Source organism: Carcharhinus amblyrhynchos, chromosome 8 (genome assembly GCF_965287045.1).
Source record: "Carcharhinus amblyrhynchos chromosome 8, sCarAmb.v2.hapA, whole genome shotgun sequence".
Taxonomy (NCBI): domain Eukaryota; kingdom Metazoa; phylum Chordata; class Chondrichthyes; order Carcharhiniformes; family Carcharhinidae; genus Carcharhinus; species Carcharhinus amblyrhynchos.
The window spans coordinates 37,323,205-37,342,392 of NC_137331.1; the positions used below are offsets into that span (position 1 = coordinate 37,323,205).

At 41.5% G+C, this 19,188-nt stretch overlaps 1 protein-coding gene across 1 annotated transcript in view; it reads right to left on the reverse strand.

Moving 5' to 3' along the window:
- atp9b (ATPase phospholipid transporting 9B) overlaps positions 1-19,188 on the reverse strand; it is a 290,399-nt gene that overhangs the window by 18,741 nt on the left and 252,470 nt on the right. The window contains exons 17-21 of the mRNA XM_080193897.1: positions 18,681-18,773; positions 16,296-16,379; positions 6,639-6,809; positions 3,525-3,623; positions 1,032-1,121 (exon numbers count right to left, since the gene is read on the reverse strand). Of these exons, the coding sequence (XP_080050023.1) occupies positions 1,032-1,121; positions 3,525-3,623; positions 6,639-6,809; positions 16,296-16,379; positions 18,681-18,773 (537 nt within the window). The remainder of the gene's footprint in view (positions 1-1,031; positions 1,122-3,524; positions 3,624-6,638; positions 6,810-16,295; positions 16,380-18,680; positions 18,774-19,188) is intronic.

The following is a 19,188-nucleotide window of genomic DNA, read 5'->3' on the forward strand; positions in this document are numbered from 1 at the left end:
TTTTTTCAGAAGTTAGTTTGTCTAAACTCTTTCATTAAGAATTCATAGAATACAATCATAGAACCCCTACAGTACAGGAGGCCGCCATTCGGCTCATCAAGCCTGCACTGACAACAACCCCACCCTATCCTCATATCTCCCACATATTTACCCTGCTAATCCCCACCCCCCCAAAACTAGGGTCAATTTAGCGTGGCCAATCCACTGATACTGAAAATAAAAAAATTATGATGCCAAATACTGTAACAGCAACTTATATTTATATCTTGTCTTTAACATAATAATCGGTTGCAAGGTGCTTTCAAGGGAATATTATGGAACAAAATTTTGACACTGAGCCACATTGAGCAGATGGTCAGTTTGGTCAAAGAGATAGCTTCAAGGAACACCTCAAAAGAGGAAAAAGTGATAGACAGATGAAGAGGCAAAGGGAGGAGACCCAAATCTCCAGGCCTTGGTAGCTGGAGGAGGCAAGGTCACCAATGGTGAACAGTTCCAATCGGGGTCACCCAAAAGGCCAGAATTAGATCACTGTCAGGAGAGTGCTCTGCAAAAAGACTATTCAAATGTGGTTAATTGTAGACCATAAAGAAGTTATGCAATTATTATTAATAAAAACCACAGAAACCATAGAAAGAGGCCATTCGGCCCATCAAGTCGGCACCGACAACAATCCCATTCAGGCTCTAATCCTTTAACCTATCACATCCTGGGACATAAAGGGTAAATTTAGCCTATCCAATCAACCTAACCTGCATCTTTGGACTGTGGTAGAAGACCGGAGCACCCAGAAGAAACCCACACAGACATGGGGAGAATGTGCAAACTCCACACAGTCAATGACACAAGTTGGGAATTGAGCCTAGGTCCCCAGAGCTGTGAGGCAGCAATGCTAAGCACTGTGCCACCATGCTCTCTTAATTAGGAATCTTTAAAATTCCCACTAACTAAAATGTTCGCTGTCACATTAATACTCCAGAATTCCAATATCATCTTTGTGTAGCATTTTTTGGAAAATTGTAAGTTGTTACCTCTAAAGAATCTCCTGATATAACCAGGGTACAGTCATGTTTCCGTCTGAAAGCATTCAACTCCAAATGAGCTTCACCACGATTCATTACCTGCAAGGACAAACCTCTCATTCACTTATTCCATAAAGATAATGTGATGCCAGCAGGTAACAAAGCAACAAATGCACATTCTGACCAGAGAAGCAAAACTAGTAATAAAACTTAGTCAATTTAGATAGAAGAATCACAACGGAATCCCTGCAGTGCAGAAGCAAGTCATTTGGCCCACTGAGTCTGCACCAACTCTCCGAACGAACATCTTACCAAAGCTCACCACATCACACCCCTTCCCCCACCCCCGCAATACCCCTGCCCTATTCCTGTAACCCTGCTTATTTACTTTTGCAAATCCACCTTACCTGCACATTTTTGGACACTAAGCAGCAATTTAGCATGATCAATCCAGCTAACCTACACATCTTTAGACTGTGGGAGGAAACCAGAGCACCCAGAGGAAACCCACGCAGACCTGGGGAGAACATGCAAAATTCCACACAGACAGTGACCCTGAGGCAGGAATCGAACGTGAGTCCCCGGTGTTTTGAGGCTACAGTGTTAACCACTGTGTCACCCACTTTAGATCAAATTATTGACAAACAAAACAAAAATGACTACAATGCAAATATAAAAATCATGGCCATCATCATATTCAGTGGGTATTTCACAATTTGGAGCAAAGTTTTCTACTGCTTCAATTAACTTTCTTTTTTAAAAAACAAATCTTGTTTCCTTTATTTCAAATGGGTGCAACAGAAAAATGTTATTTCCTCAAATTATATGTTATTTTCAGTTGCCTAGTCACGTAAAGCAAGTCTGTTCAGGGTATTGGATAAGCAAAGGTCTTCAGATACATCCAGCCCATTGCAGCAGCTTTGAGTTTTCCCCAGTTGTGCAGGAGCTGACTCACTGATACCCTCTAGTAAATGGAAGGTTTCTTTCTGTTCTACATTCAGATTTTTATCGATGTACTAGCAATCCCCCCACCGCTCTCTCCCCCCCCCACCCCCAAACCCGGTGCCCTGCCCCCACTCTCCTCTTCTCACTTCCCCTGCTGAAAGCATTGCCTTCCCGCTGAGATGCAAGTATTAATCTGCGTGGCTCAACTTCTCTCTGGGCAACATCAACTCACCACAATCTGTGTCATCTCCTATATGGCATTTTCAATATTGAAACAAAAGCACTTTTTTTCTATACGAAACAAATAGCATATAAGTAATGAACTAATAATATTTAAGCTACTCCTAGGAAATTGATGCCAGTAGGTAAAACAAAATTTCCAGGCCAAATACACTGGGAATTCGAATGATGCCTATTGTGCAGCTAGGCTTGTTACACTGGCTGAAATCTTTTAAAATAATAGCCAAAATATCAAAAAAGTAATTCTGTCTAGATGAAATTGAAATAATTAAACCAGGTTTTCAAAAAATTGCATTAGTTTTAATATAACACAATTTGATGCTATTTGAAATAATTGCACTATTTTACTGCTTGCAAGGAGAATTTCAGTGAAAGTTTAACACTAAATGATTGTCCATTTTGGAAACTTGGCAATTTAAGGTCATGTTAATACTATTTGTACAAATAGGTTTGGTCTTGGGTTTGATTACAGTGTAAGGAATTTCTAACGTTGTTCAGATTTCACAGAAGCTATTCATGGAATCCCAATATTGCGGGAGGGCATTCCACCCATTGAGTCTGCACTGACCCTCTGACAGAGCATCCCAAATAGGCTCTACCCCCATAACCCTACATACCCACCCTACTAATCCATTTAACCAACACATCTTGAGGGACAACTGAGCATGGCCAATCCACCAAATCTGTACACCTTTGGACAGCAGGAGGAATCTGAAGCACTCATGCAGACACAGGGAGAATGTACAAACTCCTCCAAACAGACAGTCGCCCAGGGCCAGAACTGAACCCAGGTCAGGGGCTATGTAAGGCAACAGTGCTAACCGTTGTGCCACCCTGTAGTTCACTCAGTAGCTCAATATGTATTAAAGATCCAGTTTCCCATTTAAAAGGAACCAAGAAAGAGTGCTTTTCCTGTGGGTTACAATGCAATAGGATATTGCAGCTAAACAATAGGGGATATCAAATTCACACTGGAAAACATGGGGAATCATAAGAACAAAATCTGTGCAGAGAAATTTAACTCATTAAACAGGCTATTAGTTTACCTGGCTCATTCATGTAAGCAGGCTTCACTGTATTAGCAAGATATTAAGTCTTTATATTCAATAAAATTCAGCTACAACTCCACATTTGTGCTATTAAAACAATCATGCCATTAATGACATATTTTGTCATCACAGGACTACTTTCAGGCAGCTTGCTGGAGGTCTTCATTACATGATATGTGGAAGAATATTTGTTCAGAAAATTTAAAAAACAAACATTCTTCAGATCATCTAAGAGAAATCTCTCAGGATTTGAGCCAGTTGCACTTACAGGACGGAAGATGTGTACATCCTGATTCCTTGACACCAGGTGAGAGCTTTTTGCAATGCAAGTAGCAGTTTCCAGCTTATCTCCAGTCAACATCCATATCTGGAAGAAAATTATAAGCAAAGGTTCCCATTAAGATGCATGTATGCTGATCAGACTTTGAAAAGAGATTTCTGCTCTAACTAAGGACGAAGAGGCAAATTCAACTCAGGATTTGTACTCAGCAATTGCCATTTAAAAGTTAGTGGGGTCCTCCAGAGAGAAGTTCCAATTCTCGTTCAAGACTCTGCACAACAGCTGCCACCTTTAGCAAGCAATTGTGGACACTCAGCTTTGCTTACTTGTACCGATTCTGTGGAATTACATGCTATGTTTGGTGGTGGGCTGGAGATGGGGTCAATTTGCTTCTCTATCTGCTTTATGCAACCTGATAACACACACACACACACACACACACACACACACACACACACACACACACACACACACAACCAGTAAATTCTAGTAGAGGAAAAAGCACAGGATAGCTCTGCAGACACAATTACTTTAGGGATTCAGCAATCATTGCTTACAAGAACAGCACTACTTTAATTCCTATACACACTACTAGCAGCACAAACTGCTCTATGTCGGAGGAGTTCCATTCTACATTGTCCATTTTACTGCCATTTTCAGTTAGTGATACCAGAATTCTGATTAGTATGGTTGGGGGAAAAAGGTTCCTTTTTTTGAAAAAGGTGTTTTGCAAAATACATCATTTTTGAACTCTTCCAGGTCATAAAGTCTTTGGAACATAAAATCACCAAGATACAACTTGATCTGATGGCTAGTGGATGCAAAATGGGCAGTTCCTTAAACAGAGAGTGAATGCAAAGATGTTTCGACAGAAGATTGAAGTGCCATTTCCCACATATTCTGAAGGTCATAAATACTAAAAGTCCCTCAAACCTATGATGTCGTTTGCCTACCACATGGTCCTGGAATCACTACTATAGCAAGAACACATTTATGCAGATAAACTGTTCAAGCAGATATTTTTCCCTGATTTTAATTCCATTCTTAAAGTTACAAAGCCAATGCACAGAGTGGATTGGGCAGACTGGAATCCATCTCCTTGCTTGTTCCAAAAACCAATTCAGATTGAATCCAATTCACAGTCCCCACAAGACAGACAACATAAGATCCAAGCTGATAAGAAAAGGCATTGCACCTGATCTTGGGCTTGATCTGACGCCTGATCTTAGCTGAAAGGCTGAGAGGATACAATAACTCATTTCAAAATGGGTGGCACAGTGGTTAGCACTGCTGCCTCACAGCGTCAGGGACCTGGGTTCGATTCCCGACTTGGGTCACTGTCTGTGCGGACTCTGCACATTCTCCCCCATGTCTGCGTGAGTTTCCTCCGGGTGCTCCCGCTTCCTCCCACAGTCTGAAAGACGTGCTGGTTAGGTGCATTGACCCGAACAGGCACCAGAGTGTGGCAACTAGGGGAATTTCACAGTAATTTCACTGCAGTGTTAAAATAAGCCTACTTGTGTCAAATAAACTTATTTAGCAAAACGAGCAGGGCACAAACTGTCAAGACCACACTTTGTAAGTACCTATCTAGCGACTAAAATCACATTCAATGTTATTTTCAGTAAACATATGTAAAACAAAACATGTCTTTACTATGCTGTTCACCCAACAAAGTAACAAATTAATCCACTTGCTGAAATTATACACTCCTCCCTCATACAGAAAATGACTAAAATCTACAAAGAGAGGTGATTGTGACATTTGCATGGAGACAATTATGCATACACTTCACTTAATTCAACTTTGAATAGGTACGATTGAATACACATCTTTCTCATTAAGTGATCTTCAGTCTTGGCCCTCTATCAAATCAGAGCCAGTGATGTTTTTCAATTATGTGACTTCAATTAATTAAAATCTACCTTAATTTACGTTAAAAAATAGTGAAAGAAAGAGTACTTAATTTATCATGGAACATTTTCCTTATATTGCCAACAATGATTCACAGTACACTTCACAGTTATGTGATGGATGCAATTATGTGCATTAGTAAACTTGCCTTTAGTATTAGGTCCCCAAGTCCTATACATCTAAAATGAGCAATGGAGGGGCAATCGAAAAACTATGTTAAAAGAAAAAGGATTTTGATAAGTCTTTTAATGCTGGAATGAGCTAATGGGGCTCATGGATAGGGAGTTTCACAAAATGGAGCAAAATAGCTGAAGAGTCTGTGGCCAAGCCTTGAGGGATGCAGAAAATGTCAAAGCACCAAAACATGTGCAGGGGTACAAAGCTGGGGGACATCTTTTACAGATGCACCAAAGAAAGCATTCTTTCTGGTTGTATCACAGTTTGATATGGTCCTGCTCTGCCCAAGACTGCAAGGCACTACAAAAGGTCATGAATGTAGCCCAATCCATCACACAATCGAGCCTCCCATCCATTGACTCTGTCTACACCTCCCGTTGCCTCGGCAAAGTAGCCAGCATTATTAAGGACCCAACGTACCCCGGACATTCTCTCTTCCACCTTCATCCATCGGGAAAAAGTCTGTGGTCACATACCAACCGACTCAAGGACAGCTTCTTCCCTGCTGCTGTCAGACTTTTGAATAGGCTTACCTCGCATTAAGTTGCTTTCTCTTTACACCCTAGCTATGACTGTCACACTACATTCTGCATTCTCTGGTTTCCTTCTCTGTGAACGCTAGGTTTTGTCTGTATAGCGTGCAAGAAACAATACTTTTTACTGTATACTAATACATGTGACAATAATAAATCAAATCAAATCACAGTGTGAAGAGTAGGGCAAGAACTTAGAGGGGTTTCAAGTTGAGAACATGGAGTTTAATAATGTTGTATGTGGGGGAACTGTTTCAGTTGGGGTCAGTGGTGAAGGGGGATGTTAGATAATCAAGGTTTCTTGTCGTATGGGACAAGGCTGGGCCATGTTATGTGATAGAGGACATGGAATGGGGAAATGGGATAGGCATTGTATTTATTAAAACACAGACAGATTTTTCATTTCATTCACATCCTTCAATATTTTTCACTACAATATCCTCAAATAAGCAATAAAGACATTTATATAAATTCTGACCTTTATTCCAGCATTTCTCAACATCTCCAGGGTTGGTCTCACATCTGCTTGTAGCTGATCCTCCACTCCAGTGAGACAGAGAAGTTCCATTTCTCGTTCAAGACTCTCCACAACAGCTGCCACCTTTAGTGAGCGATCATGGACACTCAACTTTGCCTGGTTGTACCGGTTCTGTAAACAGTAGAAGAAAGCATTTTTTTTCAACTGACTGGACCGAGAGAATTGCAGTGGAAAATATTGAAGGTGGGCAGATAAGTTCCTACAAATTGTGACACTAATGAACAATTTGCACCGTGGCCCTGTACACGTTAATCAAGCCCAACACAGCACAACTTGAAATAAAAACAGAATGTACTGGAAACACTCAACGACCAGCTCCAAAGAAAGGTCCTTGACCTGAACCATTAGCTCCACGTTGCGCTCTCTCTCCACAGAAGCTGCCAGACCTGTTGAGTATTTCCAGAGTTTTTAGTTTTTATTTCAAATTTCTAGTATCTGCAGCATTTTGCTTTTGTTACAGTGCAACTTGATATGGACATGTTTATAATGGGAAAAAAAGGCTTCCTGGTCGTACAATGCGAACTGTCCAATATACTCAAATGGCAATACATAGACATAACAATCCCATTGTCGCTCCTCTCTTTGTTAGCACGTTGGCTGGCCTCACTGCAGAAAATAAATCTTCAGTCAATAAGGCTGTTAAAAAACATTCAAGGTCCTTAGATTTATAAATAAAGGCACGGGTAAAGTACAAACGCAAGAAAGCTACGTTGATTAGGCATCAGCTGAAGGAGTTTCTCCAGATCTGGCTACTGCAATTCTTGGTGAGGGATTGAAGATGCATGGAGAGACTTGAGGAGCTGAGATTATTCTTAAAATAGAGGCCAAGGGTAGATTTAATCAGAGGCATTTAAAATCATAAAGGGTTTTGATGGAGTTAATAGAGAGGAACTATCTCCAGTGATTAAAGGGCTGGGAACCAAAGAACACAGGTTTGGGGCAAGTGGGGGGGAAAAAGGCTGAGGTAAGGGAAGGAGAAAATGTCATCTTATTCAAATACAGATAAGTTTGCTAGAATCCAAGTTTATTCATAGGGTGGTCAATCAAAAAGCTGCAGATTGTAGAATCCCTACAGTGCAGGAGGAAGCTATTTGGCCCATCATGTCTGCACCATCTCTTGACATAGCACCTGACCCCCCAGGCCTGCCCACCTCCCTGCCTGTCCTGCCAGACATTTACCTTGCTAACTCCCCTAGTCTACATATCTAGGGACACTAAGGAGCAACTCAGCATGGCCAATTCACCTAACCTGCACATCTTTGGACTATGAAAGGAAACTGGTGCACCGGGAGGAATCTCTTGTAGACGAGGGAAGGTACAGCTCTCCCCTCATACAGAAAAGTACTTAAATTGACAAAGAGATGCAATTGTGACATTTATAGATGGGGAAACTGGGTGGCACAACAAGGTTGGGATCAAATCCACCCCCGACACAATGGCACCACATCAGTGAATTTGGAGAGTCTCATCTTGTTTCTGGCCAGCATGTGCTTACAGAATAAAATGGCCTGTAATTTCACACTAATGAGCAAAGTCATTAAGATTGAATGAAGGAAAACCACTACAGTAATTCAGGTTACACATGAATATACAAATTAGTAGCACATTCGGCCCCTCAAGATTGCCCTGCGATTCAGCAAGATCATGCCTGGTCTGACTGTGACCTCAACTCCACATCTGCCCACCTCCAGTAACCTTCAACTCCCCTTTTTAAAATCAAGAATCTGTCTACCTCTGCTTTAAAAATATTCACTGACCCTGTCTCCACTACTCCCAGGGGAAAGGGTGTTCCAAAGATTTACATCCCTCAGAAATAAATTTCTTCTTTTCTCCATCTTAAACAGGAGGCTGCTTATTTTTGAACTGTGTCCCCTAGTTCAAGTCCCACGCACTCGGGGAAATATTATTCCAGCATCTTATGTGATCTTATAAGATCACATCTCAATCTTCTAAACACCAGTGGATACAGACCTAGCTTGTCCAACCTTGCCTCATAAGAAAACTCCACGCCATCCCAGGTATCAGTTGAGTGAATCTTCTCGGAACTGCTTCTCGTGCAAATTACATATTTTGTTAATTAAGGGGATCAGAACTGTACAAAGTACTCTAGGTGTGGTCTCACCAAGGCCCTGTACAACTGTAGAAAAATATCCCTACCTTTATATTGCAGTCCCCTTGCAACGAACAACAACAATCCATTAGCCATCCTAATCACTTGTGCCTGTGCACTAACCTTTCCTGCTTCATGTGCCAGGAAATCCAGATCCCTCTGTACCACAAAGTTCTGCAAGCTCTCTCCATTTAAATAACATGTTGCTTCTCATTCTTCCTGCCATAGTGGACAAATTCACATTTTCCCACATTATATTCCATCTGCTGAACTTTTGCCCACCTACTTTACATATGTCCCTTTGCACACTCCTGGGGCGGGGTTTTATGGCCTTGTTCATACCGAAACCATAAAATGCCATCCAAGGTCAATGGGCCTTCCCACTGTCCACTCCTCATCTGCTCTGATTCAGTGGCGGGCAGGGTGGTAAAATTCTGGCCCTTATATCTTCTTCGCAACTTACTTGCTATCTATTTTGGGTGTCATCAAATTTAACAACCATACATCTGGCTCCTTCATCCAAGTTATTGAAAGAAATTGTCAATAGTTGAGGCCCCAATACTAAAAGGTTTAAAATTTATTTATTGGTGTCACAAGTAGACTTACATTATCACTGCAATGAAGTTACTGTGAAAATCCCCTAGTCGCCACACTCCAGCACCTGTTCGAATGCACTGAGGGAGAATTTCGCACTGCCAATGCACCTAACTAGCATGTCTTTGGACTGTGGGAGGAAACCGGAATACCTGGAGGAAACCCACACAGACATGGGGAAAACATGCAAACTCCACACAGACAGTGACCCAGGCCAGGAATTGAACCCGAGTCCCTGGCGCTGTGAGGCAGCAGCGTTAACCAATGTGCCATCGTGATCCCTTTGGCACTCCATTCATCATATCTTGCCAACCTGAAAAAACCCATTTATCCCTACTCTCTGCTTCCTGTTAGCTAACCAATCTTCTAACCATGCGAATATGTAACTCCTGACACCATGAACTCTGAAACCTTCAATGTAACATTTTGTCAAATACCTTCTGAATTCTAAATCCAGCACGTTCACAGCTTCCCCTTTAAAACACCACTTATTATTTCCTCACAGAACTTCAATAAATTAGTCAAATATAACTTCCCTTTCATAAAACCATGTTGACTCAGAATGATCACACAGATTTGCTATAATCCTCTTAACGGATTCCAACAATTTTCAATAAATTTTAGTTAAATGTCACTCCTCATAACGGATAAAGCAGAAATTTTACCTAGAAACTAAATTTTTTGCTTCAGATAATGTACTGTAGAAAATCCACAAGCTACTTATTTTCAAGCACACCCTATTCTAAAATTCTACAAGATGATCCTCTTGTTTCAGGGTTTTTAAATAAGTAACAAATATAGACTTAAAATCAAGATTAAATGGATTTAGTTTTGATCAAAAGCAGAAAATGGGGTAATTCTCATTGCTTTTCTTGGGCTCAGTACCTGAAACATGCTGTAACTTGCTCTGTCCTCTCTGTGACACTCTAGTAGTTTGAATTTACTAAACACTAAGAGTCATGACTAATACCCAGTTTTGATTGCCAGCTCAGATTCAATTAAAAGCCCATGATGTGTTTTTGAATCCCAGTTTGTGAATACAATGCACTTCTACTTATAAAACTAAAGAACTAATCTGTTGCAAAAAATGTTACTGGGAGAATTTGCTGCAGTGGGAATGGAGAGCTCAGATACATCCTACTGATGGTGTAAGTTGTACCATCATTGGACTCTTAACCCAGAGGACCAGGTTAATGCTCTTGGGGGGCACAGGTACAAATCGCACCATGCAGCTGGTAGAATTTAAATTCAATTAAATAAATCTGGAGTTGAAAGCTCATCTCATTAATGGCGACCATGAAACGATCATTGATTGTCCTAAAAATCCATCTGGTTCACTTAATGTCCTCGAGGGAAGGCAATCCGCCATCTGTACCCACTCTGGCCTACATGTGACTTCAGATCTACAGCAACATGGTTGACTCTTCACTGCCCTCTGAAACCGCTGAGTAAGCCACTCAGTTGAAGGGCAATTAGGGATAGACAACAAATGCTGGACTTGCCAGCGATGCCCGCATCCCACAAAATAGTAAAGAAAATAAACTAAGAAGGGAAACACAGGAAACAACCGTGCCAGCATTGTCTAAGCACTTCAGCCTGAACGTCTGTGTTGATTTAAGTCTGCGTTCTATACTTGTAGAGGTCAGAGAGAGTGTGTGTGTGTGAGGGTGAGAATGTGAGTGTGAGTGCATGAGAGGGAGAGGGAAAGGTGGACAGATTTAGGGGAGGACTTCCAGAATGGGCTTGAAAAGCTGAAAGCATAGTCAACAATGATGGAATGTTAACATTCGGGGATACAGAGAGACTAGAATTGTCATAATGCAAACGTCTCAGAGGGTTGTAAGCATAGAAGAGGCTACAGAGACAGAATAGGTTAAAAATATAGACTTAAAGTTAGATAAATAATTCAAGTCTGAACTCATGACAAATTAGTCCATCAAGCAGCCCACCTTAGAAAAGGATGCCTTTTCTAAACATCACTGCTTATTGTCTCAATCAGCACAATTAGTTTTGACAACATGGTGATAGACACAAGCCGATAGTTTAAAATAATGCTGCAGCTTCCCTTTGGTCAGAACGTGTGGCTCGCAGGTCAGATTTGTAAGATATTATTTGCAATTCCATTTTACTGGAGGACATCTTTAAAAAGAAGCAAGTTAGGGTCCACAAATAAAATTAGTGATGATCTTCAAAAACAGTTGGCCTCTTTTAATGTCAAACCAAATAAACAAACTCAAGTTAAATCAGGGCGAAGTAAAAGGGGCAACTTCTCAAAAGGAAGGGGAACAGCCTGAACAAAATCAAAGAACAAAGGAAACTCGAAAAAATCAAATTAAAATGTGATTATTAGGATCAATAATACATCCTAGACTCTGTGGTGCCCAACGGGCGCGGAAGGTGTCAACTGCATCTGCGGACACCGCATGCTCCCTCTCCAGGGACACCGCCAGGCCCAGGAGCAGGTTCGCGAGGAGGTCGCCATCCCTCCCCTCCCCTCTCCTCACCCGGCGTCCGTAGATCAGGAGCTAAATCTGATGGAAATGAACTCATGCACATTTCTACATAGAGTTCCATCTCCAAGTGGAGGAAAGAAAACAGAGTTCAAAATAAATTGGCCCTATTTTTCCTGTAAAAAAAATTATGGTCAGGCAAATACAATTACTGTTAAATACAGAATCCCTACAGTACAGAAGGAGGCCACTTGGCCCATTGAGTCTGCACCGACCACAGCCCCACTGTGACCCTACGTCCGTTACTCCACATATTTATCCTGCTAACCCCTTAACACTAGGGCCTATGTAGCACGGCCAATGCACCTAACCTGCACATCTTTGGTGTGTGGGAGGAAACTGGAACACCTGGAGGAAACCTACGCAAACACAGGGAGAATGTGCAAACTCCACACAGACAGTGACCCATCGCCAGAATTGAACCCGGCTCCTTGGTGCTGTGAGGCAGCAATGCTAACCACCGTGCTGTCCCATTATGCGCAAGTAATACAGTAACTTCACACAATGGGGCAGTGCGTTGTTCAACTAGTATCCAAGCTCATATCCAAGTGTGGTTGCCTGAGTTGCATTGCTCCCCCATTAGCTTCATGAACACATCATCTCGTTGAGTGGATCACCGTCAAAATACAGAGTGGTGTGAGGTAGCTAGATCTGAACTGCAGACTGAAACTAACCTCAGTGCAGAAAGTGAAGCCTGATCATTTCAAGCTCCCCGAGAAATCAGAATACCTTACTTAGCTGATAGGATGGGTTTATTTTATGATTGCTGCTGGCTCTAAGATTTCAAAAGTGCAAACGGATTGATTGATTGATTAGTTTGAGAGTTGCTGGCTCCTGGCTGGCAGTGCCAGCTTTTTCTCCACCTGTCCTATTGCAATCCAATATTTAAGAATAATCAGCAAAGTGTTTATTTAAGCCAATCATTGAACTTTGATGAATGGCTTATAAGGCTATGGGTGTGGTGTTTCAATGTCGAGTGTGCATTTATTTTGTGATTAATTTACATGATCAAGTCTTCTGTTTCCTGCAAGACTTATGACTAAGCTGATTAGTACTCATCCATGATGTAGCTCCTGGGAGATGCAAGAAATAATTGAATGCTCCCTTGTTTTACAGAATGCTCTGTAACTGACCCAGTTTACACCATTTTGTCTTCAAAGCTTGGCATGGCTTTTATTTTTATATAACATGCTTAGTTATTGGATATCTGAAGTTTTAATGTTTTAAAATTTGAGTAATGATTTTCTGAAGAGCAGTATTTTAATGGATTATTCATACATAATTTATTCAGAATAGGAAATAATGAAGCAGAGGCATGCATGAAAGTTTACACCTGGCTGCAACAGGACAAAAGACTGCAAAAAGATACAGCAATATGAACTAGTCAGACTTCTAATTAATGCCTAACAAATGAACTAGATTGGAACATACAACCAACCACCAGTAGCTTAATGTAATCACTGCCCCTTGACATTCAATGGAGTTATCATCACTGAATCCCCCATTGTCAACATCCTTGGGATTACCATTGGCTAGAAACTGAAGTGGACTCACCACACAAACAGTGGCTACAAGAACAGGTCAGGGGCTAGGAATACTGCGGTGATTAACTCACCTCCTCACTCCCCAAAGCCTGTCCATAATTTACAAGGCACAAGTCTGGAGTGTGATGAAATACTCTCCACTTGCCTGGATGTGTGCAGCTCCAACAACAATCAAGAAGCTTGACACCATGCAGGACAAAGCAGCCCGCTTGATTGGCACCTCATCTACAAGCATCCAATCCCTCCACCGCCGACTGTCAGTAACAGCAGTGTGTACTATCTACAAGACACACTGCAGCAATTCACCAAAGATCCTTAGACAGCACCTTCCAAACCCATGACCACTTTCATCTAGAAGGACCAGGGCAGCAGATACATGGGAACACTACCACCACTGCAAGTTTCCCTCCAAGCCACTTACCATCCTGACTTGGAAATATATTGCCATTCCTTTGCAGTCGCTGGGTCAAAATCCTGGAATTCCCTCCCTAATAGCAATGTGGGTTAACCCACAGAAGATGGACTACAGCGATTCAAGGTGGCAGTTCACCACCACCTTCTCAAGGGCAATTAGGAATGGGCAGTAAATGCTGGCCAGCCAGTGAAATCCATGTCCCGCAAATAATTTTTTAAAAATCAGATGGCCGTTTGTCTTTGCATTGGAATGAGTGCATTTAGATTTGGCCTTTACCTGTTAAAAAAAAAGCTAAACATCCAAGCCTCAGAAGCAGCTGCTACAGGACCACTGTTAGAAATACATCAAGATTCTTTAGGAACTTGAGACATATATGTGGGCCACGTTTGGTCTGAGGGAGAATACAACAATTATCTCCAACCTAAAGCTCTGTTTCCAAAGGAAATTCATTGTTGCCTGCATTGACTACAAGTCACCCCACTCTCTCCATATAAAAATACAATGCCATCATGCATTCATTAATTGGTATTTCTTTTTAAGTGTGGGATAAGGGGTAACTTCAATTTTATTTTGAAACGAGTACAAGTCAATAATGGGCAAGAAGAACACAGCACGAGTATCCACTTCAAGCAAATTACAACTTTCGCAACTGCAATTCAGATGTACCAACAGCTCTTATAGTTTGCCATTGTGTACTTAGTTTAAATCTTAAAAAGCAACTAATTCAAGCATACCAGAGCCCACTTTGAAGATCTGACAGCAGCTTATTCAGAACCAAATCAAACTCCACAGTAGAGATGGGTTGTAAGAAGCTGTACTTTCATAATTTTGAGACAGTTACAGGAATAGCGGACAGGTAGAAGTAACAGCAAGCTTACAAGCCTAGATTTAGCAATCTCTGGAGATAAGGGAAAATGGGTATTATTGGGCATATAATAGATTGAAGTGGCTGGCGGGCCTATCATCATGCAAACTGTTGCCTGACGTGAGACCTTCCTAGCATTCATCAACACAATTGCCATCAGGATTCTTAGATTTCTCAAGGAACATGTTTAAAGTCAAAGTTTTGGGGCCTCTCTGACAGTATTGTACCTTTCATTTAAATCAGAAAGCTCAGCTGACTGGGTGATACTAACAGTCGGAAAGATCCAACAACGTGTCCTTCCTCGGCAAGCATGACCAATGTAATCTCCACTCAGCTGGAGGACGACTCACGCTGGCTGCTTCCCAAGGCTACAGCTCTGCTATTCAGGACTTGAAAAATAACTTCAGTAGCTCTCTGTTCTGGCTCACAGGCTTGGGTTGAGTGTCCATTTCTGAGCAAACACAGATCCTGCTGAGGGTCGGCACTACTTTTTTCCAACTCCATCTGATGTTTAGGTGTATGGAATTTGTCCAGCTTCAATGCAACAGTGGTTAGCACTGCTGCCTCTCAGCACCAGGGATCTGGGTTCAATTCCCAGCTTGGGTCACTGTCTGTGTGGAGTTTGCATGTTCTCCCTGTGTCTGTGTGGGTTTCATCCAGGTGTTCCGGTTTCCTCCCACTTCCAAAAGGCGTGCTGGTTAGGCGTACTGGCAATGCTAAATCCACCCTCAGTGAACCTGAACAGAGTGTGGCAACTAGGGGATTTTCACAGTAACTTTATTGCAGTGTTAATGTAAGCCTACTTGTGACAATAAATAAACTTGTTTACATCCATGTGCCATCTGTAAGAGAGCTGTGAAGTGGACTTCGTCTGTTGTTTGATCTCTGTAGTCATTATTCAGGACTGGAGGTGTAAAGGAAATGTCAGTCACCAATTCGCTTATCACTACAAGCTGGGGGTGTTACTAGATGATAAAGACCATGAAGATCTATGGTTTTAATCCTGGTCTGTTTTAAAGTTGGTTGATCCAAACTGGGGCTACAACAGAAGTACTACAGTTAGTCTCAGCAGTGGAGGTTATGAAGAAGATAGGTCAGCCAGTGTTTCCCCCCACTGTTATTTGTTATGCACTGGCCTTTTATAGGAAAGTACATGTGGATGGAAAGCAAGGTGAAGGCAGAAACAGATTAAACTTGCTGCACATCTTGTTGAATAACTTGCTGACATTTACACATGAAGGATTGCTACTAGGATGCGCTACGGCAGTGTTTACGACAATGATTAAACTGCAACCCTGCGGGAAATTCCTGTCTCCTGGAAAAAAAGGTAGTGAGAGGGAATGTGGAAGATGGGCAATGTTTTGAAAATAGGTCCATTTAAATAAGCATTGGTAAAACTTTGGACTGTTAGTGGAGAGAGAGAAAATTCTGCTTTACTAAATGTCCTCTCAACGCAAACTTGGGAAAATCTATTTGTGAATGGCACAGAACATTGCAAGTTATTTTGGTGAGCAAGATCTATTTTGAGACGCTTGCTGCAGCAGGGAATATGATTATACCTCAAAATCCTGATACTGTTCTTCTGTTAGGGATTTTTTGGCCACTACAAGCGTCCGTAGTCCTTCCCTAGCCATGTTCCCACACTGTGAAAGTAAAGATAAAAAGATGCTTAATCATAAATACTGCAGGTTTCTCTAGTGTCTTTCAAGGTCTTCATAGATATTTATCCAAAATATGTACATCTTTAAAAAATGATCAGTGTAGACCACATGATTACACACACATGCTTACTAATAATAATAAATTAGTAGGGTCAAAATATATTCATAAGAATGGAGCTATAAATTGAAATTGAGTGTTCAGCATAAATAAAAGCAAATTACTGCGGATGCTGGAATCTGAAACCGAAAGAGAAAATTTTGGAAAATCTCGGGTCTGGCAGTATCTATAAGGAGAGAACAAAAGTGCTGGCATTTCAAGTCCCAATGACACTTTGTTGAAGCTGCAGTCTAACTGGTCAACGGTTAGACTGCAAAGGAATTGAAGGATCAGATGATGGGCTTCATTGCTGGGGGAAATGGGAATGAGGCGGGGGGGTGGAAATAAGCGTTTAATCACGATGTTGCAACCAGTGTGATGTGGGACAGGCTGGATGGACCAGATAGTCTTTTCTTTCCCATCAAGGTCATATTTCCAAACAAAACTTGTTTATTTTGCTGGGAAGTATATGGCTTTGCAATTACCAGCAAGTTAAAGTAGGGGGTATTAGAATTAATTGTACAAAGCAATCACATTTTAATGGCTGTCTACAGCTAACCACTGAACAAAACAAATTGTCTGAAAGCATCTTATAAATGAAGGGCACTGCCAACTACAAAGTACAGGTCAAGTCAGAGATTTCCAGCATGGAAACAAACCCCTCGGCCCAACTTGTTCATGCTGCTCCTTTTTTGTAAAACCCTAAACTAGTCCCAATTGCTCACATTTGGCCCAAATCCCTCTATACCCATCTTATTCATGTAACCGTCTAAATGTTTTTTTAAAGACAAAATTGTACCCTGCCTCTACTACCTCTGGCAGCTTGTTGCAGACAACTCACCATCCTCTGTGAAAAAACTGCCCCTCTGGATCCTCTCTATCTCTCCCCTCTCACCATAAACCTATGCCCTCTAGTTTTAGACCCCCCTACCTTTGGGAAAAGTTATGACTATCTACCCTATCTATGCCTCTCATTATTTTATAAATCTCTATAAGATCACCCTTCAGCCTTCTACACTCCAGGGGAAAAAGTCCCAGTTTATCCAGCCCCTCCTTATAACTCAAACCATCAGGTCTCAGAAGCTTCCCAGTAAATCTTTTCTTCACTCTTTCTAGTTTAATAATATCTTTTCTCTAATAGGCTGACCAGAACTGTACACAGTCTTCCAAGTATGGCCTTACCAACGTCTTGTACGACATTGACAAGATGTCCCAACTCTTGTATCCAATATTCTGACCAATGAAACCAAGCATGCTGAATGTCTTCTTCACTATTGTGTCCATCTGCGACTCCAATTTCAAGGAGCTATGAACTTGTATCCTTAGATCTCTTTGCTCTGTAACTCTCCCCAGTGCCCTACCATTAACTGAGTAAGTCCTGCCCTGGTTCAATCTACCAAAACGCATCACCTTACATATATTTAAATTAAACTCCTTCTGCCCACTAGTCCAATTGATCAAGATCCCATTGCAGTCCAAGATACCCTTCTTCACTGTCCACTATGCCATCAATCACGGTGTCACCTGCAAACTTACTAACCATGCTTCCTATATTCTCATCCAAATCCAGAGGCTCTACTCTCTCCCTTATTTTTTTTTGTCCTTTACGTATTTATAGAAGCTCTTTGGATTCTCCTTTGCCTTATCTGCCAAAATAATCTTGCGTCCCCTTTTAGCCCTCCAGATTCCTCTCTTAACTCTACTCCTACACCCCTTATACTCCATGGGATTCACTTGATCTCAGCTGCCTATGCATGTCTTGTGCCTCCACCTTTTTCTTGACCAAGACCTCATTATCCCAAGTCATCCAGGGAACCTTACTTCTGCCAGCCTTGCCCTTCACTCTTAGAGGAGCGTGCTTACCCTGAACCCTGGTTAACACTCTTTTGAAAACCTCCCAGGTACAGTGTCTCAAAGCCAGCAACCTGGAGACCAAATCTGCGCCAGATTTTGAATCTTGCCAGTTTTTGCGTCAGGTAATTTGGGCTGGGCCAGGTCAGATCTAGGATAACTCGGGCCACTCAAGAACACAGGAAAAAACTGTTCACAGTATACTCATCAGACTCTGAGTGACATCAAGGCCCAATTTGCAGCTTGGGTCTACCTGGTCAGGTGCAAGGAATGTTTTCTGCATTATATTTGTGTTAATTTCTACATCAGTACATCTAATTTTAACTTGTCCTTACCTCTTCTTCCAGCCAATCATTGTACTGTACGATGCTTGACATTGCCACATCAGCTCCTTTCATATAGAATGTGATTTCCCCTGAAGAATCATCCTAAGCATCAAAGTAAAATATCAAAGTTTACATTGGAAATTCAGAGCTTCATCTTAAAAAGTTGTACCAGACTAACTACCTCTTTTTATTCCTCTTCCCTTTCTAGCTGTTTAGTAAGAGGTTATTTGGAGTCACGCGCTTTCAGAGTACTGCTCCGTCATCTGAAAGCTCGTGATTCCAAATAAATCCGTTGGACTTCAACTTCCCAGCCTTCACTGGAACACTACATTCTGTACTCTTCTTTCCTTCTCTACCTGCGGTATGCTTTGTTTGTATAGTGCGCAAGTAGCAATTCTTTTCACTGTATGCTAATACATGTGACAATAATAAATCAAATCAAAGAAAGATGTGGGAGCATACACCATCTAGGACCACATATACAGAATGGTCATTAGGGGGATGCTGTAGAGCTACC